The following is an 18,248-nucleotide window of genomic DNA, read 5'->3' on the forward strand; positions in this document are numbered from 1 at the left end:
TCCCAAGTAGTTGGGATTACAGGTGCCCACCACCAAGCCCGGCTAATTTTTGTATTTTTAGTAGAGGCGAGGTTTCACCATGTTGGCCAGGCCGGTCTCGAACTCCTGACCTCAGGTGACCTGCCCACCTCAGCCTCCCAAAGTGCTGGGATTACAGGCATGAGCAAAAATGACTTTTTAAAAAGAGACAAACTATGTTGAAACTTTGTTTAAAATAGGACAAAAAGTTTTAAGATCTGGTATCATTGGAACCAAAATCCTTGCGTGAAAAGAACCTTGGCTCTCTCAAAAGCCACATAAACAACAGATATATAGGAAATAAACACAAAATAAATTAGGTACTTGATTTCTCTTCACTTTCATGAGAGCCAAGTATATAAGAAAAGGTTGAGGAAGCCTGTGAAAATAGAGTGACAGAACTCATCCCAGGCTACCATTATTAGTAGGGGAGCCAGCATCAGGCAGGGTGTTTCAGTTATACCAAGGAAAATACACTTATATCAAGACATTATTGTACTATTTAAATTGGTTTGCACGCAGAATTCATTTAATGTTTATAACTTCATGGGACAACTGTTATTATTTTTGAGGTACAGATGAAGAAAACAGGACTCAGAGAATTGAAAATCCAATGTCGCCTGACTGTACCCGTGCATTATAGACCCCATCAAACTAGTTTTGTCAAGTAACTAAATGAATAAAATGAATGGACAAATGAAATCATGTGCAGAGACAAGAAACCTGCTGTTCAGATGCCAAGACTAATACTCTTCAGTGCTGTACCACAGCAAAAACAAGTGACTTTAATCTTTAGGATTCTCAATTTCATTTCTTTCCTTAAAAACTGTTCCCCTGTTGACAAAACATCAGATCAACCAGAAGAGTTATGCCATAAATAACCTTTCTGAAAAGCTTAGTCTATTAACTGAAGACAATTATTTGGATTATAATGAGTTTCTCCTCTTAAAAGAAAACAACTTTTAGCCAGGTGCTATGGCTCACACATGTAAATCCCAGCACTTTGGGAGGCCAAGGCAGGAAGATCACTTGAGCCCATGAATTCGAGACCAGCTAGGCAACAGAGAGAGACCCCCATACCTACAAAAATTTTTTTAAAAATTAGCTGAGTATGGTGGCGCACGTCTATACTCCCAGCTCGTGAGAGGCTGAGGCAGGAGGATCACTTGAGCCCAGGATTTCCAGGTTGCAGTAAGCCATGATCATGCCACTGCACTCCAGCCTGGGAGACAAAGTGATGCTGTCTCAAAAAAAAAAACAGAAAACAACTTCAACAATGACAATTCTGTGAAATCAGAGTGACATTTGGATTCTTTTCTTGCAATACCGACTTTAAACAACACACAAGCCTATCACATTCAACCTGTAAGATTATTTCTCCCAACAGCAAACCAACCTCCACAGCATAGACAACAGCTGAAACAGCTTCCTCGGTGACATTGTCCAGCCCATGCTCATAAGCAGTCACTATCATTCTCCCTTCAAGCTGGCCTCGAGTGGGAAGCATCATTGTGTGGGAACAAAGTTTCAAGTCGTCATCATCTTGGGGATCCTTTGCCACAAATTGCTGGGCTCCTGAGAGAGGATTTTGAGGCTGGAATCTATGCTATGAGTAAGAAAAACTTTTTAAAATTACTCATTACAGTGGCAAACAAGACACAAAAGTAAACTCCTGTACTGAAGTTGAGATCCTACAAATTAATGCCACCAAAACTATACCACAGGGGTTAAGGAAAAAAAGAGTTAATTCATGCACAAATAATCACAGATTCACATCCAATACAAGGTAATAATGAAGACATGGATTAAGGGGAATAATGGTAGTTTGCGTAGTAGTTTATTCTATTCAATTAATACCTTGATGATCACAGAATGTATGGCACTGTGTTAAAAATAACTGAGGGAGAAGGAGAAGTATTGAACTATATTCAAACAAGTCAGAGCATTTTAAATCTAACGGTAAGTAGGTTCTAAAAGTATAAATATATAATGAATGATTCAATTAAATCTTAAAAAGCCTAGCTAACCAATATGGCAGATCTAGTAACAAATATTCCAAGATAATGCTATGTAGTGTAACTATTTAATTGCTGTTATTTTCTACTTAGAATTCTCAACACAGAACCTAAGATACAGTCATGACTATTTTTCTCAGTCTTTTTCATTCATAAAAATCTCAGCCTTCCCCAGGGAGATTCTGATAGCCCATTCATATTCTCCATCACCACTGGGAGTTATGCCCCGGTAGCTTTTGCTTAAGGCTAATATAAAAGATTTTGTAGTGAAGATGGTTTGTCCCTGTTTGAAATTGATATTATGAAAACAACGCAGTTATTTTTCCATTTTCCAAGTACAAAACTACTTTGTATTGAACATGTCTTTTTAAATCAGACATCTCTCTCTAGAGATCCCAAAGGCCTCTACATTCTTACTGATATAAAGCATATAGTCAAGGTGAAAATAAATGTTTATTGATGTTAATCAATAAAGCTATCAATACTCCATAAACCTATAAAAGGGTTACTTTGGGGAAGCTTTTTTTCCCTAAATATACACTGAAAAAAGCAATTTGTCTTAAAATGCTTACAAATTTTATAGCCAAATGCCTTCATGACATCTCTAATAGTCCTCAAAAGGCTCAGGGCCCAGCGGGGCATCACCAGGATCCCATCAAAGGCCTCCAGGCTGCCTGAGCCCTTGAGACAGATGTCTTCATCCAAGAAACATTATTCATTCAAGAAAAATACTTAACAGGAGAGACAAAGGCATTGTTTTGAATAACTGAAAAATCATTAGGTACTAATGATAACATTAATATTTAAGCAGTAACAAACAAGAACTATAAAAATTCAGACACCTAGAACTCACAATCCTTGAAACCCTTTTCTTCCCAAATCATACTCCCTTTTTTTCAACTCTACTACCAGTATTTTAATATTCATTTAAAAACTAAAGCTAGTCCCAACATGCCAGTACTTCAATCAGTCATTATCGAGATGTATTAAAGAACAACCTACATCAAATTTCTGACGAACAGAAGAAAGCTTTTTCTTTCCCTTGGGTTTCCCAGGTTTTGCTGCGGAACCACCCGGCCAGGGCAAAGATCCAGCACCGTCTAGGAGACAGAAATATATAACCATAAGTAAAAATAATGACAACTGATAGCTGCTAAGTTTGTTTTCATTTGGGGTAAAAAGCATGGAATGCTCATGAAATGCAAATAACTAATGAATGCTTAAATCAAAACCTTCTCTTTCTACTTCTCTAAATAAAATTATCGATCCTCTCAAATCGCATTTTTTTCCTAGCTGCAACTTTTTTTAGGAAGACAAATTTTTTTATATTTTCAATTAATGTTTATTGGGTGTTTTGTTTATTAGCAGTAGTATTATTATAGATGCAGGACAGAATTTGCTGGTCTAAGATGATGAACTGAGCACATGTATTTATCTCCTCTCCCAAGATGCTACAAAATATGAAAGTAAGGAAGGTAAATGGCACACTTGCACAACAGAGATTAAAAAGGAAAATGAGTGGCAGACACGATGAGATGTCAATAAATTTCTAGGATGGACTAAAAGGGTGCAGACTCGTGAAGCAGACCCATGGAAGCTGTAACCTAGGCTAGGCAAGGAAGGTGGCAAGTGAGGCAGAAGCACGTCAACCTGCCTGGAAGAAACCCACAACCCGGATTGGGAGAATGTGAGTGAGTGGAAACCAGGAGGGATCTGTAAGGCTAAAAACAAAATTAATGGAATGTCTATATCCTTAAATCATCCACACAAACCCATTCACTCACCCCCAAAAGTGGGTTCAGTACAAAATCAAAGTGCTGAGCCTCGTGTTCAAAAATTAAGAATTTCAAGATAATGATGGTACAAACCAAGTGCAGGGCCCTTCTGTGCAATGCAGGTCACGGGCCCATGAAGGCTCATTCCCATGCACAGAATGACACAGAGCAGGGTATTTATAATAGCTGGGGCAGGGGGTTAGAAGGAAGGTGGGGAGGGAATAAGGACTCTTCTCTAGTTAAACCGAACACAATTTCTGGGATTTACTAAGGTAGTTGGTATGGATGTTGGTACCCTACAGCAAAGCTCTCTGCATATGGGAACTTGGGAGACCCCCAGTTTTACAGTAGCCTTCCTGTCAGCTTACTCTAAAGCAAAGTCTCTAGGCAGTTTTATGCTTCATTCTTAAACATGAAAAGGACAACAATTAATCACCAGATATTTGACAATATTCTTTCACATGACAAGAAAGAGCAAGCTTAAAAAAAAAAAAAAAAAGAGGTCCTAGACAGGAAATGCAAAAGAATTCTGATAAATTTCCAACAGGTATCCACAGAAAACTTTCAGAACATGTTTATCCATGAAACAAGATGCTACTAAAATTGCTGAATTAAAGAATGCATTCAACAGAAAGGCCCAAGCAGTTCAGGAAATCTCAAACACAGAGCAATAAGACAGAGATGTTAAAATCAGTAAATCCAGAAACAGATTTAAGCAACTATAACGGCTAAAGAGGTCCCACCAGAAGAACAAAAAACAAAAAGTAGTTGCCTTTGGGAATAGGTCTAGGGGTGGGAACAAGCTTTTATCATAAAACCTTCTGTGCTATTGATATTTTTTTAACGATGAACATATATTGTTTAATGTTAAAAAAAAAAAAAAGTAATACAACCTCACTATAGTACACTTAAAAAGAAAACTCAAGGCCGGGTGTGGTGGCTCAAGCCTGTAATCCCGACACTTTGGGAGACCGAGGCGGGCAGATCACGAGGTCAGGAGATCGAGACCATACTGGCTAACACGGTGAAACCCCGTCTCTACTAAAAATACAAAAAAAAAAAATTAGCCGGGCGTGGTGGTGGGCACCTGTAGTCCCAGCTACTCGGGAGGCTGAGGCAGGAGAATGGCATGAACCTGGGAGGCGGAGCTTGCAGTGAGCCGAGAAAGCACCACTGCACTCCAGCCTGGGCGAGAGAGCGAGACTCCGCCTCAAAAAAAAAAGAAAACTCAAAAAATTTTTTAAGAAAGAAAAATATCACCCATAATCATAGTAAAATGTTCCTACAATTTTGATATTTTTGGAAAGAAACGTTTTTAACACTTTGAAAAAAAAAATATTCCAGATTCCTCAGTTTAAAAAGAACTGTTTGGGAAGTCAGGTTCCTATCTTTGGCATGCACAGATCTCACTTGATAAGGTCAACCAATCTTAGATGATTTTCCCAAGAAATCCCTTCCTGATAAATGAAACGACGCTAAGTGATGACAGGAAAGTAGGCTGGACATGCATATGATGATGCAAAGGAGCAGGCCTGCAAACTCAGAGCTTACCAGCTGCTGCTGTGTGGCCAAGCAAAGCATGGTAAGGCCTAACCCTGACAAAAGGGAAGGCTTTTTAGTGGCACTTAGATTTCAGTTTTGATCCAACACATCCAAATACTAGCTGGATAAGGCCTAAGGCAAGTTTTTTCTTTTGTTTTGTTTTCTCTTCTCTGAAGTTTGTTTCCTTATCTATAAAAACAGGCTAATACCTACCCTGCAGAATTGTTGTGAGGATTAAAAATAATGCATATAAAGTGTCTAGTGTGCTGTGCTCCACAAATATTATTATTAATATCATCTTTCCTGCCTAGCTTAGAAAACTAGAAAACGCATCCAAAATTGTGAGGTACAAAGAACTATATTTTACTTTTAATAGAAATCTTCTCTTTGTTGCTAACAAATATTAATTTCATTTTGAGAAGTTTGGGGTGCTCAATGGAAGAATACATTCTCAAAATCCAAATGCTTCTTCATTTACTTTAAAATAACTATCAACAACCATTCAGAATATCAAAGGTTTTTATCTAATTAAAATCAGTCACTTGTACTTATGAATACCACTTCAACATTTGTTTGGCAATTTTTTTTTTTTTTTTTTTTGAGACAGGGTATTAGTGTGTCACCCAGGCTGGAGTGCAGTGGCACAATCTCAGCTCACTGCAACCTCCGCCTCTCAGGTTCAAGCGATTCTCCTGCCTCAGCCTCCCTAGTACCTGGGATTATAGATGCCTGCCACCACGCCTGGATAATTTTTGTACTTTTAGTAGAGACATGGTTTCACCATGTTGGCCAGGCTGGTCTTGAACCCCTGACCTCAGGTGATCCACCCACCTTGGCCTCCCAAAGCGCTGGGATTACAGGCTTGAGCCACCGTGTCTGACTGGCATTTTTTATTTTTATAAGTTCTTTCATCTGTTTTTTCACAATCCTACGGGGTAGATATTGCTGTGCTTATTTTATAAATTTGAAAGCCCAAGTAACTGTATTATGTAAGCTAGTGGCAAAACCTACACTTGAACCTAAGTCTCTTGACTCTTATCAACCAGGGTTTTTATTTCTGATCACTCCATTTATCTTTGGCATATGTGGCAATTTACAATATGCTTCCCTAAAAAGTAAGATGTAATCCTCACAATACTGGCTTTACTGATCAAATTAAATTTTATACAACAAAATAGATTATGATTTAACTTTTGACATAAAAAAGGAATGGCTAAAGTCTACTTGTATATAAATTAAATAGCACATCAAAAATCTGACACGGTGTAAGAATGTGTGGTGATGAGTGTGGTGAGGGGAGGGAGGCAGTCACTGTTCTCTAAGACAACCCCACGAGCAAGTGCTCACAGTTTACTACACATTAACAACGACTTCTTTGAGGGTCAAAGAACGAGGTGTTAGGAGATCTTATGTGAATTCTTTAAAAAAAAAAAAAAAAAAAACAGTTTCACTCTGTCGCCCAGGCTGAAGTGCCGTGGCACAACCTCTGCTCACTGTAACCTCTACCTCCCAGGTTCAAGCGATTCTCGTGCCTCAGCCTCCTGAGTAGCTGGGACTACAGATGTGCACCACCACGCCTGGCTAATTTTCTTTTTTGTATTATCAGTAGAGTAGGGGTTTCACCATGTTGGCCAGGCTGGTCTTGAACTCCTGACCTCAAGTAATCCGCCCGCCTCGGCCTCCCAAAGTGCTGGGAGTACAGGCGTGAGCCATCATGCCCTGGCTGTGAGTTCTTTATCATACAGTAGAAGTAAACAGAGAGAGAGGACAAAAAATACCAGCCATTTATATATAAAACATGAGCTTTCGACATATGATCATCAGAATCATCCTAAGCCCTTAAAAATTTTCAATTTAATCTACAACGGGAATTGGTAAGCACAATTGTAGTGGTAACTTTCGTAGTCTTATGAATAGAGATAAACTGCAATTTAGAAACATAAAAACTACTGAATAAATCATTTGGCCTAATTTTTTTTTAAAAATCCAGGATGACTTTTATCATGAGGAAAATTTTCAATGTATTTAATTACTTGTTTTTGATTAAAATAAGATGGTTGAAAGAGGTGACTTATAGCTTAATCTTCTCTTCAGGTTAAAGTGACAGGTTTCGTTTCCACCTACTCCCTCAACATGCTACTATCCCCTACCTCTTGTTCTCTATCAATAATCTGCCAAACACAGGTGCTGAAGCTTGACCTTTCAGGTGCTATTTTACCTAAGAACATAGTGGAAGTCCAGGTTCCCAACATATGCTGGGTTCCCCCACCTCCCTGCTACGGACACCTTTCAAGTTAGCTATCCCTTAGGTACAGGACACCTAACACCAGCTGCCCTGTCTTCATCCCCCTTACCTTCTTCATCCTGACCTCCCACCCTCTTCCTCACTTCTCATTTACTTAAGTAATCTAAAATGTAGCTAGTGGGGAGTCAATATCAAAAGGTAATATAAGCACAGGGACATAGCCTGCTTTACAAGGCTCCGTAGATTTGGGCAGTCCCTGCTGCGGTGCTCACCCTGCGCCCTCCTGTTCCTGGGCTACCTCCTCGCTTGCCTTCTGGCTTTCTCAAGCCCCATTCTGAGGGACACCACCATTTCCCCCATTTAGCAAACTGGCCTGTGAGGGAGGGTGGCACACAGAGCAGCCTTGCCCAGCTCTCCCAGCATAACACGCCCGGACCCAGGGGTCCACGGGGGCTAGGACTTGGACATGCCTAAGATTACACAATACCACCCAGGGAGAAAGCGCTTGTGAAAACGAACATTCAGATAGTCCTTCCTTCTGGGTGTTAGAAAAGAGTAGTCCCACATCTGGCTTGGCTGAAAAACACTTTACTGATGTAGGAGCTGGCATCATAAGATGAAGATTATAGAGGAAATGTTGGTGTTGTACTATTCAATTTTGGCAAAGAAAAGTTTGGTGTCAAAAATTGTGATCAAATTGCATAGCTAATTTGTGAACAGACTTTTTCTCCAGAAATAGAAATTCAAGCTTTGGATGACACTGAAAGGGGTTCAGGAGGTTTGGGTTCCACTGGAAAGAATTAAAATGTATGCCAAAAATTGAACATGAGAAATCATACCTTTTTCTTAAAGAGTTTTTGCTTTAAAAAAAAAAAAGATTCTGTAAAAGAATTTGTATCTACCTAATAAAACTTCTCTTCTGAGCAGTTCAAAAACATCTGCTTTACAAACACTAGCTGTGTCTATTAGAGAAAGCTAAAGTCTAGTGCTTTGCTGACTTAAACACACTGGAAGTATTTCCACTCCCTTACCTGGTGTAGAAACCAAAATCTGACAACGCGTGAGAATGGCCAGGAGGAAATCATTGTGAGAATGGACTGAAAAAGGAAAGATAGTGACAATCAAATTCAAAACATTTTCAACATAAGGAAATCATAACTTTGGTCTAGCTTCTCAAGATTTTGGATATCCCCTATTCTGCCATGCTTTATACTTAATTTTAAATATCCACATTATTAAGATAACCTTATACACCACAAAACCAAAATTTTACTTTTTAAAAAGGGAAAAGACTTTACTACAAATCTAGGAAAACTATAGAATAGTAAAACAACTCCGCAGATAATTATTTTACCGTTATCCTGTGTGAGAAGTCTATGAGCTTCAAGGTCAAACTCCTCTTTGCTGATCTTCTGCTTGAACCACAGCTTTAGGTTAGCCCAGTATCTGCAGAGGCAGAAACAATACTAAGAACCACAAATTTGGCTGCTTCTAGTTTTTTCTGTTTGTTTGTTTTGTTTTTTTAAAGAGACAGGGTTTTTTATTCTGTCACTCAGGCTGGAGTGCAGGGGAACAATCAGAGCTCTGAACTTCTGGCTTTAAGCTACCCTCCCACCTCAGCTTCCTGAGTAGCTGAGGCTACAGCATGAACACATTTTGCTTCTTCCCCAAGTTCAGCATACATGCTCCAACTCTCAGGAAAGGAAATTTTGCATTCCCTGGTTCTATGGGCTGAATTGTGTCCCCCCACAAAAGTCCTGTGTTAAAGCCTTAACCCTAGTACTTCAGAATATGACTGTATTTGGAGATTGGGCCTTTAAACAGTAATTAAAATGAGGCCATTAGGGTGGGCCCTAATCCAATATGATTGGGGTCCTTATAAGAAGAGGTAATTAGTAAACAGATACATTCACAAACAAATAACCATGTGAACACACAACAAGAAGGCTGTCATCTATAGGAGAGAGGCCTCCTGCCAACATCTTGATCACAGACTTCCAACCTTCAGAACTGTGAGAAAATAAATTTCTGTTGTTTAAGCGAACCAGTCTGCGGTACTTTGTTATTATGGCAGCCCTAACAAACTAATACACCTAGGAATCAGAATACCAACAAAGAAAGGAAAATCCTCCCTAAAAGGGGACTGGCCGGTGTGGTGGCTCATACCTGTAATCCCAGCACTTTGGGAGGTCAAGGCAGGCAGACTGCTTGAACCCAGGAGTTCAAGATTAGCCTGGGCAACATGGCAGGACCCCCTCTCTACAAAAAATACAAAACTTAGCCGTGCATGTTGGTGCATGCCTGTAGTCCCTGCTACCTGGGAGGTTGAAGTAGAGGGACTGATTGAGCCCAGGAGGTCAGGGCTGCGGCGAGCCATGATCACACCACTACATTCCAGCCTGGGTGACAGAGCAAGACCTTGTCTCAAAACAAATAAAAGGGAATTGGCAGGTAGTCACAGAATTGGACTCATGATTCACTTAGCCCAAAACTATTATAGCTATACCCTTATTTCTCACTGTCACCTTTCTTATAGACCTACTCCCCAGAATCCTGCATGTAAGATTAATATTTTAAAGTGTGTGTGTTTAACGGAGAGGGGAGTAGTCATTTATATTTGTTTTAGGTGACATCCTTCCCTTCAGATAAACTCAACTTTCAATCTAACCGGCTGAAAAAAAAAATGGGTTTCTAAACATCTCAGCACAAAGAAAATGCCTGGGGATATGAGAAACTTGGTAGTTTTTAAAGTGAAAATCAACACCTAATAATAAAAATTACTTGATAACTGGTAGAAAAAAAATGACTTAACCTTTTACACTTTAACGACAGTGTTAGAAATCAGAGTAAAATATGTCACTTTTCACATCACATCCACAACCCTTGTTTTGGTACTTAAGGAAGCTGCTTCTTATTTATGGAATGGGATGAAAAATTACTCAATACTTGAGTTCCTAACAGGAAAAAAAAAATCAGATTTCTAAACGGGATGATTTAATATTTTCACTGCCATATAATGCCCATGGCAGGACTCCCTCTGTATGTGGATTAGCTTCAAGTCATCTTAGTATCTCTATATGTAATTGACTATGGTCATATGTAGTTGCATGCAAAGCTTTGGGTTCATGTTTGTTGTTGTTGTTGTTGTTTTTCAGGAGAAAACCCATAGCTTTTATGGGGTCTTAAGTGGCCCAAAACCCAAGACACTGCCATCTTTCAGGCCCATTTCACTCAACAACAAAACACGTGCAGCTCTAGAGCTTGGTACCCTTTCCACTTGATAGCTGCACATTCATTAGTCAATAGGTCAACAGTAACTTTCCAACAGTGGACACTTTCATACATTTTTTTAAAGGACAGGAATGAAAGAAATAAAATAAAGCTCCACAGAAAAACAAAGGTCTTTTCCTATCCCATTCTATCCAACAACAACAACAACAAAAAATAGTAACCTGGAGAAAAACTCTATTATTTAAAAGTCCTATGTCAGTATTTTATAAGAAGCAAATGTATATTTGGAATCAGTGAACTTGTTCCAGAACTAAAACAAGGCTCTACCAGGAAGCTCTATCAAAATAACGCAAACTATTTTCTCCAGTGGCAAAAGTTTTAGCCCAAAGAGCTAGAACTAGCTACCAAGAGTTAAAAGACTTGCTCTCCAATCCTGGTCCCTGTGTTAACTCACTGTATAGCCACAGACAAATGACTGTTTCCCTCAACAATACTGCTATAGTTTGGATATTTGACCAAACCTCATGATGACATTTAATCCTCAATGGTGGAGGTGGAGCCTAATGGGAGGTGTTTGGGTTAGGGGAGAGGATTCCTCACCAATGGCTTGGTGTTATCTTTCCTGGTGGTGATGAGTGAGACCTCGCTCACTCTGTGAGTTCCTGCAAGAGATTCTCCAAGAGCTGGTTGTTAAAAAAGAGCCTGGCACCTTCCCCATTTCTTGCTTCCTCTCACAAAGTGATCTGCAGGCCGGGCGCGGTGGCTCATGCCTATAATCCCAGCACTTTAGGAGGCCAAGGCAGGCAGATCACCCGAGGTCAGGAGTTTGAGACCAGCCTGACCAATATGACGAAACCCCGTCTCTACTAAAAATACAAAAATTAGCCAGGTGTGGTGGAATGCACCTGTAATCCCAGCTACTTGGGAGACTGAGACAGGAGAATCGCTTGAACCCAGGAGGCAGAGGTTGCAGTGGGCCGAGATCGTGCCATTGCACTCCAGCCTGGGCAACAAGAGCAAAACTCTGTCTCCAGAAAAAAAAAAAAAAACAAAGTGATCTGCACATGCAGGTTCCCTTCACCTTCCACCATGAGTGAAGCCGCCTAAGGCCCTCACCAGAAGATGCTGGTGCCATGCTTTTGGTACAGTCTGCAGACCTGTGAGCCAAATTAACTTCTTTATAAATTACCCAGCCTCAACTATTCCTTTATAGCAACACAAACAGACTAACGACAAATACCAAAAACAAAGTCAATCAATCCCTGTGAAGGTCAGAACAACGGGTAGAAGTGTAAGTGGGTCAGACTACGAAGCACTGGATATACCTAAGGAATATTAAATAACGTGATCATGGCGGGACGCGGTGACTTATGCTTGTAAGCCCAGCACTTTGGGAGGCCAAGGGGGGTGTGGATCACTTGAGGTCAGGAGTTCAAGACCAGCCTGGCCAACATGGCGAAACCCCGTCTCTACTAAAAATACAAAAATTAGTCGGACATGGTGGCGGGTGCCTGTAATCCCAGCTACTCAGGAGGCTGATGCAGGACAATCACTTGAGCCCACGAGGTGGAGGCTGCAGTGAGCCGAGATCGCACCACTGCACTCCAGCCTAGGTGACAAAGTGAGACTCTCTCTCAAAATAAATAAATAAATGCATAAATAAATAACATATGATCAAATCCTCAAAAGAAATCAGGCACCTATTTGAACATGGCATTCTACTGGCTACTATACAAAGTGAGTTGCCTAGCAAAGCCCATGTCTTCCCGGAAGCAGCTTAGGCACATAACCCAACCAGTCAGACATGAAGGCTGTTCAGACCACTGGATAAATAGCAAATAACTCATATCCAGCCTCCATGCATAACCATGTATGTTTTGCTTACCACCAAGGACCACACTTAAATAGGTTGTGCAAACCAAAGCAAACTGCTCATGGAGGAAATACGAGAAATGACTGGACAGTACAACAGTATTACTGACTATTTAACCCAGAGGCACTTTTTAAGAAGAAGGGAAAAGAACAATGAGAGAATGGAAAAACAAATTTAGAACTATACGGTACCATTAACTGTTTCTGTCATAAAAATCTCTTTTAATTGCATTTTAGTGGGGATTCACACTCCAGATGCACCAAATTTAGCTTTGGCATCAGTATTTGACCAACATCAGACAGTCGGCTTTGGCCTTTAAAAACTAAATAAGGAATGCTAACTTCAAAAACACTTTTGGCAGCCCTGAACCTGTAACTGATGAGTATGGCATGACAGAGGTCACCACTGCATCTAATCAGGGTTAAAGGCAATCATACACAAGCCAGGTCCTTCAGATTTATTTTGGTATGTAAACGTTCGCTTTCAAATATTTGTAAGCATTCTAGATGGAACAGAGTGAAATGCCTCTTATGTGCTTAAAAATGTAAATTTTGGCTGGGCGCGGTGGCTCACGTCGGTAATCCCAGCACTTTGGGAGGCCGAGGCAGGTGGATCACGAGGTCAGGAGTTCAAGACCAGCCTGGCCAAGATGGTGAAACTCCATCTCTACTAAAAATATAAAAATTAGCCGGGCGTGGTGGTGGGTGCCTGTAATCCCAGCTACTCAGGAGGCTGAGGCAGAGAATTGCTTGAACCCAGGAGGCAGAGGTTGCAGTGAGCAGAGATCGTGCCGCTGCGCTCCAGCCTGGACGACAGAGCAAGACTCCATCTCAAAAAAAAAAAAAAGGTAAATTTTATCAGTCGGTATTATAAAAGTAAAAAGCTATAGTAATTAGGGTGAAAGCTGTCAATTTTACCTATTAAAATAAGTAAGAATATTTAATTCAATAAGCACAGTGAACATGAATATTGAAAGATAATTTTCGGTGGAACATTATAGTCGGGTGTGGTGGCTCATGCCTGTAATCCCAGAACTTCGGGAGGCCAATGTGGGAGGATTGCTTGAGGCCAGGATTTGAGATCAGCCTTAGCAACACAGCAAGACTTTGTCTCTGAAAAAAAAAACTTTAGCCAGGATTGGTGGGGCGTGCCTACAGTCCCAGTTATAGGCTCACAGCAGGGGAGGATCTCTTGAGCTCAGGAGATCAAGGTTGCTGTGAACTGTGTGATCAGGCCACTGTACTTCGGCCTCTGCCACAGAGCAAGACCCCAATCCCCCCCCAAAAAAGTGATACGTATCTCTGGGCGTAAATAAATGTTCACCAAAAAATTAAATAATTATGCTAAAATAACAGTTTAGATTTTAATTCTAATCCTTCTATAGTTTCCATTATTATCTTGTTAGGATGAAAAGTAGGCTGTCAACTCTGCCACCCCAAAATTTCACATGAAAGAAAAACTCCAAAATTCATGTATGACATCCAAGCTAAGTAATTTCAATCCAGCAATAATAAAGAACAGAGAAGGATGAAAAGAAAGTATTGGGGAAAAATTAAGTATTTCCAAATTGCTCCTCCACCAACATCATTTAAAAGTATGCATCCATTGAGTAATGCAAATGTGTAGAATACCAGAGAAGCCATCTACCAGCAACAACACAGGCACTATAATTTTAAACGTTTACATTTGCTTCCTATATTTTTGAAAAATAAAGTTGTAATAACGTTTTGAAAATTTCCAAACTCTTCCTTGTATCCCAAAGGTTCCTTTTTTGCTGTTTGGCTTTGGCCTTGGCTGGATACTGATTTTACCCTTGGCCATTCTGCATCTAACCTGACGGTACACTAGGTCCCCTGCCATAACCTGGACGAAGGTCTGGCTGGACGTCTCTGGGATCCTTTACAGCCCCTCTAAGGCATCAGTCAGCAATCAAAAGCGTGGGTCCCAACTCTGACAGTGACTTTTGAAGAGTTACTTGTCCGCACTAGGTCTCAGTCTTCTCATCTGTCAAATGGGAATAACAACTGTACCTATCTCACATCTGTTGTAAGGACTAGATAATATATTTAGAGAGCTTAAAATGTTTAAATGTCCGCTACTGCTATCATCACTATAAGTGTAGTGTTCAATGACTCTGATTTCACCAGAGGGTCCGTCTGCCTTACGAAATTGCTGTCAAAAGAGCTTACCAATAATCCCTAGCAGATCACACGAGCTCAACAGGCCTCCACCTCCAGGAAGCCCTCCAGCGGCGGGCCGCCCTGCGCTATGCCCTCTGGCTGGCCGCGTAGGGCTCCGGCTCACTCGGCCCAAGTCAGCCTCCCACATCCCGCACGCCCGCGCTGGGGCCCGCACCTGCTCAGCAGGCCCTTGGGTGCGAAGTGCGCTTCTCCCGCCCCACCCAGGGCAGAGAGTCCCGAGCAACGGCGCCCGCCAACGTCTCCCACGCGCCCAGGAGGCCCGGTACCTCCAGGGCGGTGAGTTCAGGTGGCCCGCCCCGCCCCGGCCGGAGAAACCCCGAAGCCCCGCCGCCGCAGACTCCAGGCTGCACAGGCCCCTCGGGCTCGCAGCCCGAGGCCAGGAGAGCACCCGCGTGTTGGCCTGGACGCTGTGCTGGGGCAGCTCTTACTGTTTCACGTTGTCCCCCAGGGCCTCGCTCAAGTTCTTCTTGGCCGCCTCCAGCTCGCTCACAAAGGTCGCCATTGCTCCGCGCGTCTCAGCCCGACCGCAGACCGCCCGGCCACCGCGATCAACAACCCAAAAACCAACTCGGCGGAAGGCCTTGGTTCTGGAAGCTAAGCCGGCCGCCGTCAGTCCCGCCCCCAATCTCTCAGAAGTCGTTTGTTTGGTTTTCGGCTCCGCCCGCCTTTTTGTAGGGAAGGTGCCCGGCCAAACTCTGCTCTCTTCCTCCCGCCCCTCGAGTCACGTGATCCGCTTCACCTTGTCGCGCGCCCATCCTAAACCCGCGCGCCCCGCCTCGGCTGCAGCGTTGCTGACAGGCTGGCGTGTCCCAAGCCCTTTCATTCTGTTACCGCTGGGGCATTTCCGAATTCAGCCTGCTGTCCTTCTGCCTGGAGGAGTACCTTACCCCTCCATTTCAAAAAGTAAATGCAGTATCAGTTTTACTCTTTCCTCGCCTTATTTTTCCCCGAGCACTAATCGTCTCATATGACATTCAGTTGATTTATCTTGTAAATGTTATGGCTCAAGGACAGGAGTTGTGTTTTATTCACTGTTACCCGCAGTTCCTAGAGCAGCGCCTGGCACATAGTGGATGCTTAATAAGTATTTGAGTAAATGAGGTAATTATGTAAAATTTGGAAAATACACAGAAAGATAAAGAAAAAGTGTTTTACCACTCCCGAACACTTAACTGAGAGAGATTTCTCCTTCACTTCGCACACTCCCATGACTTAAAATACTCTGTGTTCAATTTTGCACGTTTTCAAACTTAAGGATTTATCTGTGGTATTACGTTGTCTTTATAATAATTTTAATGACAACATATTAAATACCCCCACAGATAGAAGGTACACAATAACTTGTTTCCCAATTGTTAGACTGTTTCCATTTTTTCTCTATTAAAAGCAATACTGTAATATTGCTTTTGAAGCATATAGCATAATGAAGCAAAACTTCTTTATGCATAAAACTTTTCCTCCTTTAGGATTATTACTTTAGCATAGAGTCCCACAAATAGAATTACTGGATCAAATGATAGGAATATTTATAAATGCCTTGGTGTATATTGTCAAATTGCCTCCCAAAGTTTTTTAAATAATCCTAGATAGCTTTTAAATCTTGTGTAATTTCTCCAAAGAGGTCCCCTTAAGTTCATTCATTCAACTTCCTCACTGTCCAACCTAAACCCACAAGCCCTGTCCTGGCTGCAATGCCAGCTGGGCACCTTCTCTTCACTTGAATTCATACAGTGAGCTCCTATTATGTGTCTGGAACTCTTTGAGTACTGGAGATATACAGGTGAAAGGAGATACAAAAGTCAGGCAAAGTCTTCCTCTCTGTGTCAAAACTCCGGGTAAATTTTGACACATTTTAAAAATATCCGCTTAAGTTTTCCATGGCTTCCCACGCTCTGCTGAACAAATTCCAGACTCCACCATTCAAATTTTCTCATGATCTGAACTCACCCTACCTGTGTACCTCACACACCACTGGCCTTCCCACATAACCCCCACACTTGCACTCAGCATTCTAATTAACTTGACTTTAACAAATCACATGGCTCTGTCCCTTTACACATATCTCGTCTCTGCTGGTTTTGAGACTTATGGTTGGCTACCTCCATTTTCTTGAATCAAGTTCAAACATATATATGAATCAATTCAAGGATCAATTCAACAGGACTAGGAAAGGCCACAGATAGTTGGGTACATCTTCCAGGAAGAGTCCCTGTTTCTCATTTGTCTCTAGCCACGAAGAAAGATATAGGCCCTCAAAGATTTTCTTTTTGAACCCATGCTTGACAGTACTCATACGTCTAGCTCAATTAAATATTCCTTTCTCTCTCAGCACTTATACACCTATTAGCACTAATTTTACTACAGTTTTTCAGTTAAATGTCCACTTAAACTGTAATGTTAGACAATATAATATACTTAAATTGACATCTGACCAAACAATGTAATACTGAGAGGTGAAGCCACCTGAGCTTCTGGGTCGGGTGGGGACTTGAAGAACTTTTCTGTCTAACTAAAGGATTGTAAACCCACCAATCAGCGCTCTGTGTCTAGCTAAAGATTTGTAAACGCACCAATCAGCACTCTGTAAAAACACACCAATCAGTGCTGTGTGTCTAGCTAAAGGTTTGTAAATGCACCAGTCAGCACTCTGTAAAAACGCACCAATCAGCGCTCTGTGTCTAGCTAAAGGTTTGTAAATGCAGCAATCAGCACTCTGTAAAATGGACCAATCAGCAGGATGTGGGCGGGGCCAAATAAGGGAATAAAAGCTGGCCACCCTAGCCAGCAGGCAATCTGCTCCGGCCCCCTTCTGCGCTGTGGATGCTTTGTTCTTGTGCTCTTCACAATAAATCTTGCTGCTGCTCACTCTTTGGGTCTACACTACCTTTATGAGCTGTAACTCTCACTGCGAAGGTCTGCGGCTTCACTCCTGAAGTCAGCGAGACCACAAACCCACCAGAAGGAAGAAACTCAGGAGACATCTGAACATCTGAAGGAACAAACTCCGGACACACCATCTTTAAGAACTGTAACACTCACCACGAGGGTCCACAGCTTCATCTTGAAGTCAGCAAGACCAAGAACCCGCCAGAAGGAACCAATTCCGAACACAATATTATAAATGAATACCAAGCCGGGGGTGGTGGCACATGCCTGTAGTCCCACCTACTGGGGAGGCTGAAGTGAGAGGATTGCTTGGGCCCAGGAGTTCAAGTCTACAGTGAGCTATGAGAGCACCACTGCACTCCAGCTTAGGCAACAGATTGAGACCTCGACTTTAAAAAACAAATTTTTTTGAAAGGAAATGAATATTAAAACCACTTGTAATTTGGAAGGTTACTTTAAAGA

General features: G+C 41.6%; 1 protein-coding gene across 3 annotated transcripts in view; it reads right to left on the reverse strand.

Annotated features, from left to right (window-relative positions):
* Positions 1 to 15,661, reverse strand: part of TADA1 (transcriptional adaptor 1) — a 29,210-nt gene extending 13,549 nt beyond the window's left edge. For 2 of the 3 annotated variants that reach the window (XR_010117433.1, XR_010117434.1), the window contains exons 1-5: positions 15,329 to 15,568; positions 8,950 to 9,041; positions 8,627 to 8,692; positions 3,036 to 3,133; positions 1,415 to 1,624 (exon numbers count right to left, since the gene is read on the reverse strand). Coding sequence is in view for 1 of the 3 variants with exons in the window: in XM_063625047.1 (XP_063481117.1) it covers positions 1,415 to 1,624; positions 3,036 to 3,133; positions 8,627 to 8,692; positions 8,950 to 9,041; positions 15,329 to 15,402 (540 nt within the window). In the remaining 2 variants the exon portion in view is untranslated. Of the gene's footprint in view, positions 1 to 1,414; positions 1,625 to 3,035; positions 3,134 to 8,626; positions 8,693 to 8,949; positions 9,042 to 15,328 lie in introns of all 3 variants that reach the window. The other variant, XM_063625047.1, reaches the window with a different exon arrangement.
* Between the last annotated feature and the right edge of the window lie 2,587 nt (positions 15,662 to 18,248).

Source organism: Symphalangus syndactylus, chromosome 12, assembly GCF_028878055.3.
Source record: "Symphalangus syndactylus isolate Jambi chromosome 12, NHGRI_mSymSyn1-v2.1_pri, whole genome shotgun sequence".
Classification (NCBI taxonomy): Eukaryota; Metazoa; Chordata; class Mammalia; order Primates; family Hylobatidae; genus Symphalangus; species Symphalangus syndactylus.